The sequence below is a fragment of the Cyanistes caeruleus genome, chromosome 2, assembly GCF_971803275.1.
Source record: "Cyanistes caeruleus chromosome 2, bCyaCae1.hap1.1, whole genome shotgun sequence".
Lineage (NCBI taxonomy): Eukaryota > Metazoa > Chordata > Aves > Passeriformes > Paridae > Cyanistes > Cyanistes caeruleus.
This window is the reverse complement of record NC_141702.1, coordinates 46,243,877-46,266,297: the sequence shown is the minus strand read 5'-3', so window position 1 is coordinate 46,266,297 and position 22,421 is coordinate 46,243,877. Positions and strand designations below refer to the sequence as shown.

General features: G+C 42.2%; 1 protein-coding gene across 7 annotated transcripts in view; it reads left to right on the top strand.

The window, feature by feature from the left end:
• FYN (FYN proto-oncogene, Src family tyrosine kinase) overlaps positions 1-22,421 on the top strand; it is a 138,251-nt gene that overhangs the window by 77,504 nt on the left and 38,326 nt on the right. For 3 of the 7 annotated variants that reach the window (XM_086876844.1, XM_086876841.1, XM_086876847.1), the window contains exons 3-5: positions 6,465-6,599; positions 18,918-19,175; positions 19,720-19,816. In XM_086876844.1, coding sequence (XP_086732970.1) covers positions 18,929-19,175; positions 19,720-19,816 — 344 coding nt within the window. In that variant the 5' untranslated portion in view covers positions 6,465-6,599; positions 18,918-18,928. Of the gene's footprint in view, positions 1-6,464; positions 6,600-13,972; positions 14,123-18,917; positions 19,176-19,719; positions 19,817-22,421 lie in introns of all 7 variants that reach the window. The other 4 variants (XM_086876845.1, XM_086876842.1, XM_086876846.1 and 1 more) reach the window with 2 other exon arrangements.

The window sequence follows — 22,421 nt, the reverse complement described above, 5'->3', positions numbered from 1 at the left end:
TAAATAGGAGAATGCTTTCAAGTTTTCTCTTAAAAGGCTACCTCAGACTTGCTAAATTAAAAACTGGTTTTCCAAAAGCAGAGAAGTGAAGTGTAGCAGTAACTCAGATTTCTTTGTTCAGCAGTGGGAGCTGAGTAACAGCCATGGGTAGGTGCAATGCTTAGTGAAGATGTGTTCTTTTTCCTAAATGCAGCACAATGGACGTTTTCTTACAGTCTGCAATACTGAGGTTCACTTCAAAATCGACATTTCTTGCTTGATCTGCTGTTTACAGCTTTAGAAAGTATTCTGTATTCACAGGAATTTTGAATCTATAGACATAGAAATGTCTGGCCATGGATAAGACAGGCTCAGTAACCTTGAAAAGTGAAATTTCAAGTCCACTTACCTAAATCACTTAGATGAATGTGAATGGAGCACAACAGCTTGAGGTGTTTGAGTTGCAGTTGTTTTGTACAATCAGAGTAAATAAAATCTTGGCCTTGAACTGGGATCTTTGTATTGGAACAAACATCTCAATGCAGCACACTGCAGAAGGAAGGAAACAGAAGAGAAATTAGATCACTTTCCTGCATTATTTCTTGTAAGTGTTGTCTTCTTACGTATGGAACACACATTTCCTGTTGTAAAAATATTGTAACAGCCTGCAGTAGCCAAACAACAAATAATCTGCTGTTGCTGCAAACTGGAGTCAGAGGAGCATGTTTAGAGGGAAGTATTAGAAGACTGCAGATGATGGCATCTCTCATGCTCTGAAAAGACAGTGAGTGTGAGCTACATAACTGCTGCTGTGATTGCCCTAACAACCATGGCTTTGCAACGTGGAAGAAATGACAGACTGACTCTTCATTACAAATGGCAGTGTAAAGGTATGAGAACATTTGGTTCTTGCTTTCTGTTTTCTACCATCTGTGCATTTAGACAGAACCATGTGTGTATCTTAATCCCCTCTTCTTCATGTGCCTTTCTCCTGGAGTGTACATGCTTTCTTTATCTCTGTCTACAGTGGTACAGGTTTGTACCCATATTCCACACGTTCTCTTACAGCACCATTAAGTCCCAACTGCATCAACTGCACCAGCTGTGTTTTGTGTTAGATATCACGGAGGTGAGAATCCAATTCAATGACAGAATCACTAATCACAGAATTGTTTGCACTGGAAGAACTTTTAAAGTTCATCTGCTCCAACACTCTTGCCCTGGACAGGGACACTTGCCATTAGACCAGGTTACTCAAAGCCCCATCCAACCTGAAATTAAACATTTCCAGCAATGGGACACCTGCAACTTCTCTAGGCAGTCTGTTCAAATGTCTCACCACCCTCACTGTAAAACATTTCTTCCCATATCCAGTTTAAATCTACCCTTTCTCAGTTGAAAACTGAATTTCTAAAAAAAGTCACTACAGGTCCCGGTGAAGAGTTTCTCTTCATGTTTCTTATAAGCCTCCTTTAAGACTGTTGGAAGGTCTTCCTGGAGTCTTCTCCATGCTAAACAACCCCAACTCTCTCAGCTTGTCTCCATAGGAGAGGTGTTCTTCCCTCTGATCATCTTCATGGCCCTCCTTTGGACTGTTCCAACAAGTCCAAGGTCTGGTGCCGGAGATCCCAGAGCTGGATGTAGAACTCCTGGTGGGATCTCACAAGAGCAGAGTAAAGGGACAGAATCACCTCCTTTGACATGCTGGCCATGCTGCTTTTGATGCAGCCCAGGATTCAGCTGGCTTTCTGGGCTGGAGTCACACGTTGCCAGCTCATACCAAATTTTTCATCCACCTGTACCCCCAAGTACTTCTCCACAGGGCTTATTTCAGTTCCTTCATCCCCCAGGCTGTACAGATGCTGGTGGTTGCCCTGACCCAGGTGCAGAACCGTGCACTTGGCCCAGCTGAATTTCACAGGGTTTGCACAGTCCCACCTGTCATGCCTGTCCAGGTCCCTCTGGATGACATCCCTTCCCTCCAACATGTCAGTGGCACCACTCAGATCAGTGACATCCACAGGCTTGCTGAGGGTGCGCTCCATCTCACTGCCTATGCCATTGATAAAGATCTTGAACAAGGTAGGTGTGGATGGGATACGAGGAAGAAATTCTTTACTGTGAGTATGGTGAGTTACTGGAACATGTTGCCTGGAGAAGTTGTGGATGCCCCATCCCTGCACGTGTTCAAGGTGAGGATGGGTGGGGTTTTGAGCAACCTGGTCTAGTGAAAGGTATCTCTGCCCATGACAAGAAGTTGGAACAAGATGGTCTTTAAGGTCCCTTCCAATCCAAACCACCCTATGATTTTATTACTAAATTGTTTATCATTCCTGATGATTTGTGGCCTTAAAATCCTTATTGCTGAACCTTGTGATGCTTATGCAGGTCCCAACATAGAGTTAAAGATTCTGCAGCTTCTGATGCTCAGCCAAACTGTGGACCACAACTTGTGGCCACATTCTGGGGGCAGGTCACATAAAGAGCGGTAGACAAAGGACAAAAGCCTGCTTCTACTTTGTGTAGGGGTAGTTTAATGTTCCACATCAAGTAGCTTCAGTGTCTGTTAGACATGATCACTCAGACCGCACTTCCTACGGACATTAAAAATGGTAATCTTTGTCTCTTGATCGTGGTCAGATAACAGATGCAGGCTTTTATTGTGGTAGAGTGACCCACACAAGTAGCTGAAGAAGAGCAAAGTGAGAATCCTCACAAGACTTTCTCTTCCTGGAAACACTCCAGGCACACAGAAAGGGGAAGCTTTAAGTATCTCCTCTGGTTTTTCTGTTATACCAGTGCAGACAATCTTTCGGTATGGATTGATGGGGGAGGAGCTGGAGGACTGGGAGAAAAGAAAGACTGTAAATAGCAGAGCTGGAAGCCTTTCTTAGGAGAGGAAGTAAAAGAGAGAGGAGGAAATGAGCTTGGCATCTGCTTTTTTGTTTGGTTTTTATTATATAAAGTTGAGGGACCAGCCACATTCAACCCTGGTATTTTCCCTGGTGAGTTCTGAAAAACTGTATCATTGATGTGTGGGTCTTCCTCTTTTTTGCAGAAGTCATTTCAGGAGCAACATCACCAGGTGGAGAGGAAAATCTTGAGCTTAGTCTTTTATTCTCAGGATAGACATTGTGGCATCGTTGATCTAGTTTCCTAGCTTTCATCTTTCCCATGGAAGAAAATACTCCCAGCTTCTCTTCTTGCTATCCCTGTGCAGAAAAATGTTAGTGTTGCCTCAATGTTCTCTGACTTCAAACTGTGAGTAGCAAGGCAGGAAGGTATAGTCCTGACAATTATATTGAAAGCAGGTCCACACAGACCCCTAAATTTTAGAAGCATGTGAGAAAGGGAAGAAGAGTGGTTTATATTAAGTTGAGGGAACTATGTGAGGAACGCTTTTGAATGTACTGTGGCCATAAAGGACTGCATTAGGCTGTTCTTGGGGTTTTAAATTACTGTCTTCTATAGGACAGATGTTTTGTGCATGTTATGTGCAGAGGGCAAATTATATACACAAGTTGTATAAATTTAAGCTATAGATGAAACGCTGTGTATACACATAAATGCTACTTTAGGAACATTTGTCTTGGTTCTCCCTTTCTTAGACAGCATGTATCAGTATTGCTGCTGGGAGGTGGGCATGTGTTTGGGCTGTGCTTTGTTTCCTCTCATTGTTTTCTTCAGTGAGGAAAGGAGATTGGATAAAACTCTCTTCTGGTCTCTGTTGACATCAGCACATTCGATCTGCCTGCGTCCAAAAGAATTATGTCAAAGCAATTGCCTGCATTTGTTTCTTAGCGTGTTCTCCAGCAGCTCTGTCGCTTGAGGGTCAGACTGGAATACATTAAACTGGAATTGGGGCAGAAACTGCAGCCAGCCTCAGGTCAATGGTGCCTCTTGAGATTTGTGAAAGTGACACTTCTGGGGTTCATTGCATTAAATTCCATAGCATTTTTGTGTCTAGTCTGGGTGAATTACAAAGGCAGATGGGATGGTTAGCTTCACATTCTCCCATTTAATTCTGTGTCTGTGTGTCTAGAATAAAAGGAAAAGCCTTGCATCTGATTTATTTTGCAATGTTTCAAAAAAAAGATATTTTTTTTAAAAAATCCATGTATTAAAGCTCTTTGCTTCTATGTAGTTTTTATCATTTCTAATTAGGAAGATTATCACAGTTACTTTGTTTGCAAAATTCTATTTCTGGAGTTGGATCTATAGTACAGATCCTTGGTACATCTTTTGACATAAGCCTTTACAAGGTTTAAAAACACATTTGCATGTATGCTTAACAGAACATCCTCATGCTGTAGCTGGAGTTGTGCCAGAGGGAGAGGGGAGGAAAAACACATCCAGGAGGACAGAAAGTACAAAGGTGCAAAAATGCACAATTCAAACTGAACTTTTGCAGGCTCTGATTCCTCTTTTATTAGTAGCTCTGAAACCTTGTCCTCAATCAGATTTCCCTAAACTTCTGCTCTATTAGTGACTAAAGAGTTGCCAAACACAGTTTTGAGAACTGTTGATAGGAATGCCAGGTAGAGCAAAGCTGAAGTGGTGGGGGGTGTGTGAATGCATGTACACATACATGTGCATACACACCACACTTGGACAGGCCTTTTTCCTCCCTAAAGTTTTTACAAACTTTCTTGCTGTGATTCACCCTGCAGCAGCTTTGTACTCCATGTTTTCTGAGGACAGGATGTTTCTTTTATGTTTGTAACACACTACCAAGGTTTTACTATGCTGTGCATGCTGTGTTTCAGTAGGCATCACTTACTGAGCATAAACCAAAAGTTTGAAAAACACATTTTTTCCACCTGTTGAACATAAAAATAACTGTAGAACCATAATTAAATTTAATTAGATGTTTGTATGAAATAACGCCTTCTAAATCTCTGGAGTGGCATATGTGAACTAGTCCTGAGCTCAAGTAATTGAGACTATTTTTTCTGTTTTATTTGCAGAATTTACACTGCAGCATTCAGTCATAAATGGGTTCATTCCAGAAGCTTAAAATGACATGATGCCAGCAACTGGCACAAATCAAACACTTCCAGCCTTCCCACTCCTGCACATTGACAGGATTAACACTTTCTGGCCAAAGGCCCAGGTTAAGACAGACAGCACACACAAAAGCTTGTGCTGCCTCCTTAAAAAACACCAGATTTAAATATTGGGAGGCTGTGAGATGGAGCTTATGTGGTCACCAGTGCCCTACAGCTGAATATATGGTCCTCAGGAGCCCAAATGCCCAACCCCAGCCTTGGGACAGATAGCCAAAAGTAATCTTGGCAGCACCCAATTCCCTCAGCAGGCAGAAAGGGAAGGAGATGTTCTGAGTGACCTGGGAGATTAGTGCAGGAGTAGTGCTCATATTCATTCATTCTGCTTAAAGGATCTAGCTTGTTTTCTTGAAGAAGGTAGCCAGTCCACCGGTTCATCCTAAAAGGGTGAATGTGGGAGAGGAAATATCTGTGAGGTATGGAGGACTCTTTTCCACAGCATAATTCTCTGAGGTCACCTTCTGTGACCGAGGGGTGCTGGGATGCAATCCCAGCCAGATCCCTGGGACAAGGTGGGACAGCAGACAAAGTGAATTGCTGAAACAAGGAGCCACTGGTGCTTTCTCAGTGGCAGAGCTGTAACAACACCCATCAGTTTCCTAGAAGTGGTTTCCTTGGCATGTCAGTGTGAGGAGCTTTGTACAGTGAGGTTTTGTGTGCAGCCGGGTGCTGGGAATGGAGAGGGGCTGCCTGCAGATCCTGCAGAAGATGGACAGCCAGGTGTCATCCATACTTAGATGGCACCTCATCCCCAAAAGCCTGGGGTTTCCTCAGAGATGTTTTGTAAGCTGTGAGCAGGAAGGCTGCAAGGATTGATACCTGCAAGGAGAAGGAGAGTTTCTTGGTGGCGACAGAAAGCACAGTGTGATGCAGTGACCGCTCAGCTCGCCTGCAGGAGCTCCTGCTGTGTAACAATTAACCCACGCCCATGTGGGCATGCATCCTTTCTGAATCAAGCATGGTTACTTTCACAACTTTGCAGAGGTGGGCAGGACCTCATAGCCTAATGCAAAGGGTTAATTACTGGTTAATTGCCTATAACACATTGCTGAACAAGCAGAACAAACTTGCCTGTCCACAGTCTGGATTGGAATAATTTTCAGTCCTGATGCGGTTTTGAACTTTGCTAGATCAGAGCCTGCTGTTATCAAATTTATTCAGTGTAAGAATACTGCTATACTATGAACAAAATAACAAATTCCCTCTAAGAGTTTTGTTTATAACAAAGCCTTCTGTGGCCCAGTGTTTTCAGTTATTTAATTTCTCTTCCCTGAACACTCTTCCAGTTTTTCCAGCAGTTTTTTTGTAAAATGGAGCAGCAGAACCTGATACATTATTCATGGAGCAGAGGAATGAGAACCAAATGCAGCATCACCATAACCTACCTACTCATCTTTTGATTTTCATTTGTTTGTACAGCTGAGGCTCGCATTAGCCCTTTTGGCCACAGCCTTGCGTGAGGAATTCATGTCGAGCTGATTGCTTCCCAGGACCTTGGGTCTCAAATTCAGTCTCTGCTTTGGAGGATAGAGTCCTCTCTCTCCCTCTCATCCTGTAAGTATGGCCTGTCTTCTTCATTCTAATAAGGTGATTTTGTGCTTGGCCATATCAACACCTAAACTGGTTTCTCCCATCTTTCTACAGACCCCAGCTGCTCTGTGTCAGGCTTGTTCTTTTGTGGTTTGTTTTCTGCCATTCCCAGTCTCCTGTCTTAATGACTTAATGTTAACTGACAGTGACTTAACTTTAATCCAGGTCACTGATAAGGCTGTTAAATAGTAAAGGGATGATCACCAATACCTGTGGAACACAACAGGAACCCATTTGTTTGCTAATAAATAGTTTCCCGTTTACAGTTACTCTTTGGTTTCCTTTATTTATCAGCTTTTTAATACTGCTAATATGATTGTGGACTCAAAAGTGACTTCAGTATAAAATAGGTTTAAGGTTTTAGCCTGATCTTGTATGGTGCTCTCCAGCAATGGAGTCCTGCTCTCCATGTACAGATGGAGACACTCCATGTAGGCTTCAAAGCATTCATAAAGATACTCTACAGAACAATTTGAATGACAGATTTGTAATACAGTTAACAATGCTGCCTTCAAGTGAACTTGTAATTTTTGCAAGAAATTACATCAAATTAGTTTGACAGGATCTATTTTCCTTAAAGCCAAGTTAATTGACTTTAATTACAGAGCTTTGAAAAAAGTTATTAATTGAGGCTGATGTTGGTTGTTCTATCCTCTGCAAAATACTGGAAACTCATCCAACTGGCCTGTAATTACTTTACTTCTCAAACAGTAGCCCAGTATGAGCTTTCTTCCTGTCCTTGGTCCTTCCCCAGGGGCCAAGGGCTGCTTTAGATGCAGTAGCAGCTCCAAGGCTACCTCTGTGAGCCTTCTGAGACAAGTTTATTTCTAGCAACTAATCTGAATCACCCATAATCGTTTATCTGCTGCTTAACATCCCCTCTCCAGGGGCTGCTGTGGTGGGAAGCTATTTCATTATCATCATCATAAACAGATCATCCAGCCTTTTACCTGTGTGCTAACCGGAAACATTTGCTGAATAACAACTTCTGCTGTCATATTGTTATGAACGATTCTGCAATTTTAATTGTTCAGGATTCATTTTTCATAAACTGCTTAGAAAAGGTAAAAATGTATTTCCCATTTTATGTGCCTTTATTTTTTTCTAGTATCTTCTTGATTCCTCTATATAATCTTTATTTTAGTTTTATTTTTCTTCTTGTTATCTCTTCCTCTTTCCCCTTTCATGTACCAATTTTCTATATAACATTTTATATGTTTTTTCACTTCTCTGGGAAACCCAGCTGTTGGGTTTTTTTCGTTGTGTGTTATTTTTATCTAGCCCATTTCCATGGTTGTAACACTGTAGGCATTTAGGAAATGTCTTAAACTGTTTGCAGATGTCAGCAACTTTCTCTATGTTCTGCCTTCAGCCTGATTTGACTCCCATTCACTCTAGTTCTGTGAAACTGCTTCTCAGAAAGCATGCAGTACCATTTTAATTTATGTATCTATAAAGAGCATACGCTCACACATTGCATGAAATTCTGGTCTGGATTTGATTGCAGACAATGTTAGCCACTTGCACAGGAAGTGTTGGTCCTTTTCAGTCTGAACAACCAGTAACCTTCTGGTTTGTGATCATTTCCTCTCTACTGAGACAAAGTCTTGAGCAGGGATGCTGTGGCTCCTGTGCTAAACCACGGGTGACTCACAGGCAGTCCAGGTGTAGCTACAGCACACAACCAGCAGTGAGTTGTGCTTGTGCCAGCACCGCAGCCCCTGCCCAATGCAGCTGGGGCAGGAAGCCAGTGGGTCCTGCTGCATGTGGGGTGGGTGCCTGTGTGACCACCTTGGGGCTTGGCTTGCGTGTGGTGGAGTTGAGCTCTTCACCTTGTGGTGATCGTGCTGTGACCTGCTCCTATCCCCTTTGGTGCTGCAAGGCCGATGGTGTAGATGACTCATGTAGCTAATTGGCAGGAGCTTGATTTCACAGGGTTAGGAAGGCACATCCTTCTTTGAATTTAGGGGTTAGTAATTTGTCATTTATAGCCCTTTGGAAAGTACAGGCTTGTGTTAGTGCTAGTGACATAAGGTCTCCAGAGTAACACAAGAGGGGATTTTGTACTTCTTGTGTTGAAGAAGCTCATCATTCCCGTAACTCTCCAAGATTATTTATTTCCAAGTTGTCGGTCACTCAGATGTCATTTGTGACACGTACGGCCTGGCACCACCCTCTTCCATTTGGATTTTTTAAATTTGCTACAGCTGTTTCTGTTAATAATATAATAGTCTAAATAAAGCTGTTATTTTTCAAGAGTACTATTTTGCATTGCTACTTTATAGGCAGAGGGTTTATCCATTTTTTTTTTCAGAATCCTGTAATTAGCATATAAGCAACTGAAAAGAGTCATCTTCTCACAGCCTTTGCTTTGGTTGATGTTCTCCTCAATATCATGGTTTGTGATGAATGTGCTTGTGGTTGCTTATTTGATCTGACTCTCACAGCCAGCCTGGTTTAGAGTGTCAATTTGTTCCCTATCAAGAGATCCTTTTCCCCTTACAACACAATCCACAGATCTGACATGTGTCCCCTGTGCTGTCGGGACAGCACAGTTGTTAACTTCAGTGGCCTTCAGTTTTTTGTCTCTTTGTGCTAGGAAACAGGGAGGAACTCCAGACAAGATCTCCAGATCTCAAGAGCTGTGTATTTCACGAGGTGTATCACAGAACAGTCATTTTCAGTGAAACCCTCCCTTTCTGCTTCACATTACCATCCAGTTTTGCCTTTTTGTTTTAACTACACAGAAATAGAGAAGCCTCTGTGGACTCTTCCTCATGCACTGAGGGTGCAGAATATACCTTTGGTCAGTTGGGTTCAGCTTTCCTAGCTCTGTCCCTTCTCAAACCTCCTAGCTACAGTGGCAGAGTGAGAAATGAAGGTCTTGGTGCTTTGTGAGCACTTCTCAGTAATAACTCAAGCATGGATGAATTATCAATGTTGTTTTGGTCAGAAAGCTAAAGCACACACAGCAGGGTTTGGGATGCTGTGGAAAAACTGAACCCTGTCCAGACACAGTAACCTTACCTAAGGTGTCATCTGGCAGTAAGCTGCTGTCACACACTGAAACCACAGTGGCAGCAGCTGGGTTTGAGAGAACAGGTCTCACTAGAGAACTTTTCTGTGGGTGTGTGAGCACAGGCAGAGTTTCTGTGTGTCCTCATTACTGGTGTAGTCAGTACCTTCACCACTCACTGCCTTTATCACAATGTGGTTGCCTCCCAGTTTGGGGACCCTGCCTGTCAGCATCTCTGCTGGTGTGGATGAAGCCAGCTATAATGATGGTGAGAAAGCTGGGGGTTTCTTTGTGGGCTGGCCACAGGCAAATATTTCCTTGTGTTTAGGAAGAAGAGTATTTTTTCCCTCAGTGTAACTGGACAAATAAGGGATTTAAATAACTATTAAAATGTTAGCAGTAGCAACCTAGAAAAAATGAGAACCCTTCTGGAGGGAATGGTGTCCAGAAGGGTTTCAAAGTCTCCTGATTTGAGACTCAGCTTGCTCCCTTTTTCTTGCTGTCACATCCTCCAAGCTCTGCAGTCACAAAACAGAAATCAGACAAGGCAGAGAAGGGGTTAGTTTTATTCCTGCATGGGTAAAGGGGGATGGGGAGGAGCAGTGAGGGGTTTTTTTGAGAGAAAATCCTTTTTTATGCCTCTTCCATAGTCCACAGTGGCAAACAGGCAGAACTTCTTTACTGTGTCCTTCCCCTTTCCCCTCTTCCTTCCCTGCCCATCCTGATTCACATTTGGCACTCAGCTCTGTGCCGCTCCCATACTGCGGGTCAGATGAACACCCATTAATCCTGGGTAGAATCTAAAAATAAGAATTGAAAGAAAAAAATCAGAGCAGTGTGAATCAATCTGCAATCATCTTTCTGTTCTCCTAATGGGAGAAAAGAAAGAGGAAATCAGTGGAGAGACTGTTTTACTTCTTCTCTTTCCAAGACAAAATTATTTGGCATTTGCAGCAGTTGTTCTCTTGCTATAGGTTTTCTAATTTACACACTTAAAAGGCACTTTAAAATTTAGGTGCATTAGCTCAAAGTGCTTATGCAAACCATCCACCCGTTTCTCCGTGCTCATGAATAGAGCAGCCTGATGAAGGAGGAATGCAGCTTGAAATTGCACTGTTGAATTTACATGGTGTTCTCTCAGAAGCAGGGATAGATCTATCCTTTGTGGGGGTTAACTATAGAGTAAGCAGCGTGTTTACTGCATGTAGCTGCTGCCATTAGTTCTTCCTTTCAAAGATTCTTTTAACATGTTTTAAGCATAAAAAAAATTCCTATGTGCAGTTTTGAGTCTGACTTGCTCTTCAGTTCCTGAGTGTAAAACCTGCAGGCCTTTCTTCTGAAGTTAGTTACACATAAGACTCTTTCTTTTAGATTACAAGTGAAATTTGGAGGTTGGTGGGAAATGAAAAAATGCCACAGAACAACTATTTCTCAGAACTACTGCATTTTTCTAGGGCATCTTTTTTTCAAAGTAATGAAAGCCCTGAGACAGTGTGAGGTATAACTCAGTTGCTGTAACTTTAAGAGATGGCAGCATGAGCCTTTAATTGCTTCTTGTGTTTTGTTCTGGTTTGGTTTTGCTGAAAGGGATGTATCACAGGGAGTGGAAGAGAATTCACTGTATTTTTGAAGAAGATGAGGCCCCGACATTCACAGACTTGGCTGGCGAAGAAGCTGCACAAAACTAAAAGGGTGGAGATGTGTCCTTTCACGGGCAGTTTGGAGGGTTTATCTTCTCTTCTTGCACTGGGGAGGTTTTGATTACAGCTGCTCAAACAACATTGTGGTAATGCAGCTTCCTGTGGCCTTGCCAGGTGATGTCCCCACCAGACAGCTACCAGCCACTCCCACCACCACCACTGCCCCTCCAAGAATGTGGTTATTGTTCCTCCTGCCCAGCCTGAGCACTGATATCCTTTTTCCTCTCTAATTTGTAATGAATAGATCGTGTAGCTATATGGGTAGTAAACAGATTGTCTGGGTTGTAGTAAATCTCTTGCCAGAGAGGGACCAAGACATTCGTCGCTCTTCCCTTCCTGGCCCCGAATGGCCACTCGCCCTGCCCCAGCTGTGCTCACAGCCTCTGGCAGAAGCCAAAGCTCTGGTTCTAGTTCAGTGAAACCCTTCAACATGCACCTCCTCTTCCCTGGTCCTGACCCCCCAGGCTGGCTGAAATTAAATGAGCAAGGTGAAGCCCAAACTTTCATTTTTCATAATTTTCATCATGTCTTTTAGTTCTGGTCCCAAAGGGGAAAAGAGGGAAGGCAAGCACAGGGCCACGCTTTGCAGGCATGTGTTAAACCTTGCCTGTAGTGTCAGGAAGCTGTTGTTTCCAGGACTGTGTCCCCAGTCACTCAGTGACAGGGAGGAACAGCAGGGCAGAATATGGCACTTCAAAGCCCCTTCCAGGGTCTGCTCTTCTCACAGCAGCTGGAGCTGCTCCCTTTCCTGAGCCCCTTCTGCCACCATTGTAGAGGACTTCCAAGGCAACTGTAAGCTGACAAGAAACAATAGTAAGAGCACTCCAGCACTATAAAAGGCATTTGCTTTGAACTCAGCTAAGACTGCTCTTCCAGCCATGGATGTCCATGGACACTGGGCAGCAGCCTGACTTTTGACTGCTGCAGATGAACAATTGAGCTGCTGGGGCTTTTTCTGCTCAGGCCACTAAAGCAGAATCTGGGAGTGAAGCATTAAAGGTCTCCCTTAAAAATCAAATTATGCAGCCCAGGAATTTTTTGAGTGTTAGTTTGAAGCATACTTGAAGTTTTGCCCTGGTGTTTCTGGCATTTTGTTCAGGAATATGACTTTATGTACGTGAGATTTTCTGCATATCTTTAACAGTCAGAGGACATCCAGTGGTAGTACTGTGTCGTCTCTGATGTACAATTTTAGTGCAGCATGACAAGTGTGGTGCACATGTAAATATGCAAGAATTCTACACAAATCTCCAGCTTTGTTCAAGGCTGAACCAGATCTATCACAATGCAGTAAAATTATATTCTTTCTAGATCGGACCTTACAATAAAAATTATATGTATATAAAATAGCCTGAAACCCACAAGCCTAGGAAATAATGAATAACGTCCAGGAGTTTGAATTTTAAAGTATTTGTTGTATCTCTCTGGCCTAAAAATTGTGGAATCACTGGCTAAGATGGAATGTAGGCAGTCCTCTAAAGTGTCCCAGAGTTAATAGATAAAAAGAAAAATAATGCAAAAAATGATGCTGTTTTATTCCATCTGTTTCGTTTGAGTTGGCTTGAAACTGACACAGTATTAATTCTGGAGATCTAAAATGCTCCCATCAGCATAGATGTGAGTCAAAGAGAGGTCAGCAAGCAGACAGCATGAGAATTACTGACCTAGATAAGACTGGTTTAAAGCACCTATTTGTTGCCCAACTTGGAATGCCTTCCTAGCAAATTTGTAATGGTCAAAGTGGGCGAGTGAGACTTTTCTGAAAACTGGGGAGTTTAATGTGTCTCTGAGTTGTGTTTCAAAATATGTAATCCATCAGTTTCTCTCTAGGGAGCTGCTAGTAGGGCATGGAAAGTAAGACATTTCAACTTCAGGGTAGATTTCTGTGTTGATTATTCCAGCTATACAGCCTGTGGGAGGCATTTCACAGTCATTTTTAAAGTCTCTTTTAAAAATTCTTGGAGTTCTTATTCTTGGAAAGCCTTTTCTGTCCTCCTTGAATCTTCACGGTAACCCAGAATGTGGCATTTTGAATATTAAATCCTACGGTAGCTCATAAAATCTGGTTTATTTGATGTCACAGACTGATAGTTCTGTGGTGCTTTCAGCAAAACATAAAGCACCAAGAAGATGGCCCTTAGAGATTTCATTTTTCACAGCCATGCTGGATGCAACCCTTAGTTTGATTCATGCCTGTTCACTGCAGAGACTGAATAAAAGCCAAAGGATTTTGTGCTTCTGATTTCCTTTTAACATAACTATTTCTTAACTCAGCTTCCCTGCTGATGCTTTCCAGACAAGATTTGTAAGACTTGATCAGAAAAAGGCAGTTGCCAGTTATCCAGCCTATCCCTTTCATGTTTTTTACTGAGAGAAGTTACCTTAAAAATATGCCATCAGATTTCATTCCAGAAAAATCCAGGAGGAAGATTGGGGTCTGAACCTGCACTCCATCTCTTCAGCAGGCTGGAGCCCTTTCCTGTGCCAGTTCCCTTTTGTGTGTGGGGGGTTGGAGGACAGAGACCACAGCACGGATCGAAGGGTGCAGAGTAGATAGGTTTTTCCCTGCATCTCCCAGTACCTCTCTCTCAAACACCCTTAGAACCTATTTTCTCTTACAGCTCTAAAAAAAGAAGGTCCAGAAGATGTACCATAATTCAGACTTTCAGCTGTGAGTTGCAAAAGCTCATGAGGAAACTTCTGAAGCTTGGAAGGAGTGAATTTACACCATTCTTCCCCCCATCCATATGCTTACTACTGCAGAAGCAAAGGTTAATCAGTACTTTTTGCTTTTCAGATATCACATGTTGGAGCTTTTACTTTTAAAATAGAAGTATAAAAAAAGGAATTTTCCTGCTACTCTTGGACTTTTCCTAGGCTTTGATTAGCTAGCAGAGGATGGCTTTTATTTTTGTTAATGGAGTGGATGTCTGACTTTGTTGGGTGTTTCAGTTTTTGCTTCCATTTTGTATCAAGAACAAATAGAAAAACCGAAGGAGGATGATTTACAGTAATAATAATAATGTTAATACATTTCCTTAGCCTTCATCTGTATCCTACTTGAAAGTGATTAAGGTGCTATGACTATATAAATGATTAATAATGATATAATGAATTTTATATCTTTGTCAACTAATGTTTCCACGATGTGGGTGGAAACTACTCTTCTGGTTATACAAGTGTTAGATTGCTTGGAATGTAAATGTTGGAGTCCAAGAAATGTAATGAGGACAAGAAAGGAGACAAATAACGCAATGTTTATTTTCATTTGTCTCTAAAGAAGTCTCAAAACCCATGAAAATATTTCATGGTTTTATGTTTTCATGAAAACACGTTTTACATTGCCCATAAAAACACAACTTCAAAATAAACAAATTCAACTTGCTTGCATTAGAAAAATTCATTTTAATTAGGCCAGTTACATACCTTCTAACATTACCAGTGTCAGACTATGATAATGCTGTGTGACCCATAACTCACACATCTGAGAAATGCTGCCTTTCCTAGTGGAAATGGATTAAAAACTTGTTCCCTTACTGTAAGATGCACAGCATGTTGGATGAGCAACGTTGTGTGCTCATCTCTAGAGAGTTTAGTGTAAAACAATTCCAGATTTTGTTTGGTGATCTCAGAGCTGGCTGAATAATTCCAGCCTTCCACAGCTCCAAATGCTGACATGCAGGGAGATGAAACTTTTGGATATTAAAATCCTGCTCTGTGATACGGAAGGAGATTAGTTTTTTGGATTCCATTCATTGACACAAAGGCCAATTCTGAATGGAGGTGGTATTTACTGTCTATGAAACCCCTGAGTAAGCTGGAATCACTTCAGGCATGTACATGCATACATGTATTGTCTCACATTTAGCCAACTCCCCACGATGCTGCTTCTTTGAGCCAAGAACCAACAACTTTCAGGGACTTGGCTTGAAAAGATGTGTGCATGTAACACCCTCTGTCACATTTTACAAGAGGCTGCAATCAAGCAGTCTTTTTACTTGGATTGTCTAGACACTGTGACAGTGGGAGGGGACAAGTGAAAGAAAAAGCCCGTTTTGTCAGTCGTTCACTTTGCATCAAATGCTCCTTCCCTGTGCGCTGCCGTTGCCAGAGAAAGGATAATGCAAGCAAAAACCAAACAAAAATCGAGACATTTGTAATTCACTGGTTCTCTATACATATAATTTCTAGTAATAAAATCCCAAACTATTTTTTTGAAACTACCAGTACATATGTATACCATCCCGTTGTTTATTCACTTTTTCCAGAATAAATACTTTAGACAATTTTTCTTTTTGCAGCTGATTTGTCATTTCAACTTTCTCCTTATCGATGTGTAAATGAAATATGTAGTGTTGTCTTGTCAGCAGCTGTAAATTTATACGTGAAATATTCCCAGATTTCAGTGGGATTTTTTTTCCCCGCTCAGCTGAATGTTTGTGAATGAGCAACAAAAAAAACACTTTCCCTCCCACTAGTCTCCCAGATTTCATGTTTCCTATTTTCCTTGGTTTTTTTTTCCTTTAATTTTCTTCTCTACTTTTTTCATGAAAGCATATAGGAAAAATAAGAGGAGAAACAGCTGGGATGAGAAAGGGAAGAGGTGATAGAGTTTCACAGGGATGTAAGTCTGCAAGCCAACAAAAAGGCTGTGAAGTTCTTTTTTAAACAATAAATCCTGTGTATCACTTAGTTGCTTTGAGGTGAATAAGCCCATGTTGCAACTTTTAAGCAGACTGATTTAATGGCTTACTCTTTCTTCCCTGCTCAGGTGATCAGCACCTCTCCTCCCTTCCTGTTGAGCTGGGATTTCTCTCGTGGTGTTCCCCATGCAGCATTGCTCATAGCCCATGTTTTGCTCTCTGCACATCACAGCTACCCTCTCACAGAGGTGTAGCAGAGTCCAAGTGGTGAGTCCCAGACTCATCCCTCCCACCCAAAGCCTTCTGGGCTCTGAGAGCAGGGAGATGAGCCATCACTCTTGTCTTCCACGTAGTCCTGCTTCACTCCCTGGCAGTGTTCATAGGACTCCTTGGTTCTGAGAGGAGCCAAACCTCAGTTCTGAGGGACATCTCCAAACAAAGAGTCCCCAGAGCCAGACCATCCTGCTGTTGAAATGGTAAGAGCAGTAGCCATGATTCCACAGGCAGTTTTTCACAGCTGATAGGAAGCTGGCCAGGGCACCTCTGCACCTCTCATGGTCCCTGTGGGCTCACCTGGTGTCACTGCTGGTCCTGGGGAGCACAATGCTCTGCACCTCCAGCTCCAAGCCAGCTTCCAGGGCAAGCAGAGGACGGAGGTCAGCATGACTACTGCAGCACTAACAGCAGCAGTGTGTTTTGCAGTCTCCAGGCTGCAAACTCCTTCCCCTCAACCAGTTGTTGCTATAGTTTCTTGAGGGATCCCAGCTCACGTCACGCATGCAGCAAGTGAAGAGTCAGGAGTCCATATTTCTGTTCTCCTGAAAAGAGCATTTTGGTGAGGGAACCCTGCTGAGTGGATGTGATATCTTGAAAGGAATAAAGAAATGCAAAAAGGGCAGTTTTAAGTCAGGATAAAAGCAAGAGAGGGTAGACCTGTGCTAACTGCAAGCAATACAGCTACAGGAAATAAATAAAAATAAAATTACAGCATAACAGAATCATTTAGGTTGGAAGAGATTTCTGAGATCATAGCATTCAACCTTTGATCACCACCTTGTCAGCTAGACCATGGCACTGAGGGTTGTGTCCAGTCCTAAACCCAGTCTGGGTTTGATCCCTTGGTAGTCCTGTGTGTGCCTTGTGATTGCACTCAAGGTGATCTGTTCCATAACCTTCCTGGGCACCAAGGTCAGACTGACAGGCCTGTTCCCATCCTCCTTCTGGTCCTTCTTGTGGATGGCTGTCACACTGGGCAAACAAAATGGTGCTTCTTTCTCTGAACAAACTTGTAGAATAACTGGAAGTATCTGCAAATTGTTGAAAATACCCTTCAACAGAAATGTTTTTCTTTCTAATTAGGCAGGTTAGATGTGGGAAGCAGGTATCCAGACTGTGGACTGTCACAGTAAAGCAGGGAGCTGCTGCATAATTTTTCAACCATTAGCACCGGTGAAACATTCTTTTTCTGAATCCCATGAGTTTGTCAAAACCAATTTCCTGTGTTGATGTTGGGGTGAGGCATAGAAAATAGCCAGCTTGGCAGCTACAGAAAAATTAGGAAATTTAAAAAAGCACAGACTTTTTATTTACCCAAAGTGACAGATATTGTCTGAAATGTGAAAAGAAATGTACTTAACTATGTTTTCTTCCATTCTCTGCGTTTTCTCCCTGTCTATTTATATATTCTGAAAGAAAGTATGTCTAGTAAGTAATTTTTTAAGATTTTTTTTTTTTGCCACTTCTCTTCCAACCCCCGTGTTCAGAGTATGTAGTTTGTGTGCCAGGTTGCATCTAAGAGTCACTTTACTGGTTCAGATCAAGGATTCATCCAGACAAGTATCTGACTCCGTAGGTTCAACACACCCAACTCCAGAAACTCAGGTCTTGCGTCTAGGTTCAACTTGGGCCAATAGGAAAGAGTTCAGTAACACCAGCACATGGATTAGAGAAAGTTAGAGCTAGCAGATGAAAGGCAACACCAGGAAACAGGACTAGCCTTGCAGGACTGCTTCTGAGATGTGGTGAATCACCCTCTGTCTCTCTCCACACAGAGAGAGGAAGGCACTGAAATAAAGAGAGAGATTAACTCAGGCCCTGGTAGTGCCCCATGAGGGTGCTGAACAAGAGGTTACAAGAATTACAAAAACTTGGAGCAACCTTTTTGAAGCTGTAATTTTTGAAACCCTTTCAGTTTCACTCTGTACAGAATCTGTACTGCATTTGATGTGTTAATTCTTCTGGCATTTTCTCTAGTTTCTTAACATGTGTACCTTTGCCAGCCCCACCTTCTGTTACCAGTGGTTTTAGCCTTCAATTTGGTACTGCATGAAAAGGAGCTTCCTTTTTTTTTTTTTTTCAGTTGTGCCCTCTGATAGCTCCCTTCTACTTTCTTGATGTAGTAATTTTTGGCTCACTGTGGCTGCTTTTCTGCCTGCCATGCAGAGCTCCAGCAATGGAAGAAGGGTTTTGTCTTTAGGTCCACACCTGTGTAGTTGGCAAGGTCAAATATGAACCACAAGCTAAGTGCCTCATTCTGTGTTCTGAGGACAGAGTCTTGAACACCTCCAGCTGCACTTTTTTGGCTGAGTCCTTTGCCTGCCAGTTGCATCCTTCTGGCAACGGGTGAGAAAGATGGGTTTCATCCTCTTTGTCCCTCTATGTCAGGGCTGGACAAAGATCTGCCACTACCCTAAGAGCAGGCAGGACCCCTTTCCTCAGGCCTCCATGGAAGAGTCCTGAGGGGAGGATTTTGTGTGAGCTTTTTTCCAACATGCTACTGTTTATATTCAAACCACTGCAGGTTTTTTTCCAAAGTACTTAACTCTTGAGCAGTGAACTTAATTTGAGCCTCATCATTTGTGCGTTTGGAGGAGATCTGGTGAGCATCAACATATGAGCACCTATCCTTTCCTTCCTCTCCTAGGATTTTAGATAATGGGCTGTGTGCAATGTAAGGATAAAGAAGCAACAAAACTGACTGACGAGAGGGATGGCAGTTTAACTCAAAGCTCAGGCTACCGCTATGGGACAGATCCTACTCCGCAGCACTATCCTAGCTTTGGTGTGACTTCAATCCCAAACTACAACAACTTCCATGCCACAGGAGGCCAAGGACTGACTGTGTTTGGTGGAGTCAACTCCTCCTCTCATACAGGGACGCTGCGTACAAGAGGAGGAACAGGTGAGCTTGAAAGTCTTATTTTAGTGCTCGTAGTGTCAATCATGCGTCTACAGCAGGGCCTGCCTGACTGTCCCAGCGTGTTGCTTTTAGGAAGAGTTCTTTCATGAAATAGTGTGAAGAATTGAAGTCAGGTGGAGTTTGGTCTTCATCCCTACCTTTGCTAATTTCCAGGTTCACTTGGGGCTGAGAAATTATGCATACATGCCAAATTTGGCTAACTGCCTCATCCCTCTACCAGGGAATGTAAAGTGTGGGCTGAGCCACCTCAAGTAGTTAAATACTTGGCATGGCTATGTCTAAACTGTGTCTTAAACCCCCTTTGCTTGCTTGGGATCCTGTGACTGCACAGAGTGAAGGAGGTGGAGTGCCCACTGGCTGCATAAGACCAGAGAGATGAGAATCATTCAAAAAATTGGAGGGTTCAGTTTGGTTTGCTCCTCAGCAACTGGAGTAGTTTACCTGTGGCTTAGCCACATCACCTCTTGGGATTCCTTTCCCTCCTGTCTTTTGTGATGGAGTATAACCCACCTGTCTTTTTCTTTAGGTGTAACTCTTTTTGTGGCGCTTTACGACTATGAAGCCAGAACGGAAGATGACTTGAGTTTTCACAAAGGAGAAAAATTCCAGATACTTAACAGCTCGTAAGTTTTAGGCTTGGTAATCTACTTTTTAATAGTTTCAAGCTTATAATGTTTACAAAAATGTTTGCTTATGTTATTAGTAAAATCTGATGTTGGATGTTCAAGTATGGAGGGGATTTATTCTATGCTTACTTACTTGTCCTTGCATTTAGTGCACTTTTGCAAAGTGCTGTATTGTTGGGGGAAAAAACTTCAACCACATGCAGCTTTGCTTTAAAAAAAGTGATTGTGTGATTTACTGCTTACATTTTACAGTAACCCCACACTCAGAACTGAAACTACCAGCACTGTACTTTATCAGTAGCTACAGAGGTTCTGCAAGGCATGTACTAACACTTCTTCCAATCTGCTGCAAGTATCCCTACACAGAAATGAGCTAAAAACTGATTCACAAAAGAGTCATTATCCAGACTCACATGCCAAGCTTAAAAGCATTTTTGTCCTTTTAAAGGTAGGTGATGCAGTCAGAATATGCAAGGAAGTTCTGTTTCATCTGACATAAAAACTACATTTCCATCCTGGAAATCATCAACTTAAATTTAATTTTATCAACTGCCCATAGAAAAAGAAATCCCTTAGTGATTTAAAAATAACTTCTAAAACTCACTGTGCTACTGACCTATATCTGAACATCTTGTAATTCTTGGCTAAGAGCATAAAGTGGCAGGCTCTGTGTTATGTTCACTACTGCTATTATGTAGAGCTAAAAATGAGTTAACAACCAAGTATGTCACATTCTAAGGGCTTTGTGATATTGGTCTTCTCTTTTTTTTCTTACGTGACAATGAGGCAAATTCACCCCTGGTGCATCTCCTGTTAATTTTAATATAGCAACTGCAGGTTTGGAATTGGCTCTATGTGCATTGAAGTTTTAAAAAAAGTCAGGTAATTCTGTGGAATATTGCATGAAGCTAAAGAGCTTTGATGTAGATGAAAGCACAGAAACTTCAGTTACGACTTGTAGAGGGAGCAGCAGTTTAAAACCTTTCTGCTTCTAAATTAGCAGTTGGAAACGAACCCTTTTTAAACCTACGATCCATTTTTGTTCACACTGCCTTGTGCTTTCCTAACCTTGCACAAACTATGCCATAACTTGAAACAAGAATTTCCACACATTATAAATAACTTGTATGTGCCAGTTGGTGAAATCTGGAGGTACTCACCGGGATTTACAGAGCAATCATCCTTGGAGTTGGTGAGACAGAGAGATGCTCCTTCATGTCAGTGGCTGCAGTACATGATTTTGATGCAGGTAATTTAATTACTGCCTGGAAGAAGGGTTTATAAGAAAGGAAAAAAGACCAAGTATTCACTGATTTTCCTGTAGGATAATAGAAGCTCAGTTCCCATCGTAGTTAGGTCTATTTGCTTATAAACATGGACTTGACCACACCCTTACTTACTTACTAGAGTAGTGATAGCCAGACTGGGAATCTCCAGAAAGCTGCTTTTCTGTAAGAATGCTTCCTCTCATCACTTACATCAGGAATTATATTAAATAAGCCCATTTTTTAAGCACCTGCCAATGTTGCTTGCAAATAGAAAGCATATATGTGCAAGAAGGTAGTCTGGAATTTTTGGAGGGGTTTGGATTTGGATTTTGCTGTAGCTCTCAACAAACGAAATCTGGTTTGTACTTTGGAGTAAACATTCAGTGCAACCCAGAAATTTTTTACTAGAGGCAGTCTGGGTGAAAGAGGTACCTGCAGAGTGGTTCAGAGCAGACTGAACCACTGACTTTGGGGCTTCCAAACACTGGGCCATCCCCAGCATTCCCACCACCACACTCTGTCTGGCCCCATTGACTAGCTGCCTCCTACCTCAGCTGCAGGCCTAAAATTAAGGGCTGTGAAAAAAGCCTATATTCCTCCTTCTTTCTGGCAGTGGCTTGAGAGACTTAAGCTTCTCTGTCAATGCAGAGGGGGTCGTTCCTGATGTTGTGATCATCTACGGGACTGCATTTTTCCTCCCTAGATACGACAAAATACCTCCATCTAGTGGACTCTCTGCACAGTAAGGAGAAGAGAGGGAAAGGTACAATTTATGAAGCTCAGTGTGGCGTAATGCCTCAGAAATATTGTACAGCAGCACATGGGGGAAGGGTTAGCACTTCAGCTGGCAATACTAGAGACACAAACAAAAAGGGCCATTTGCCTGACATACTAATGCACACAGGGTGTATTAAAATAGTGTCAGCTTCCAGCCTCTGCAAAAGCTATTTGCACTTCATGTTTCTTGAACTGTAAAATTGGAAGCATCTTCTTTTTGACTAATCACAGCTGTTTTCTAGTTGTTTTCCATAGAGTTCGTGCTCCTTTAAACTGTTAAATAAAGTGAAGTTGAAAATTTAAAGAATTCACCTTGACACAACCTCTCCTTCCAGTGATAGCTTAGACAGTGTGTTTTTCTGTAACTGTTTGCTTCCAGAAGAAGCTGAATTCTCCAGTCACATTTGATAACAGTATTTTATTTAGTGAACAAGTCTCTGGTTTACAGAGAGGATAACTGTGAAAAAGTTTCTAAGCAGTCCAGAAATAGAAAAGGGAACGCTTATTAGCAGTGGTAGGAGTTAAACACTGATTAATCTAGTGCTGATAATGAAATC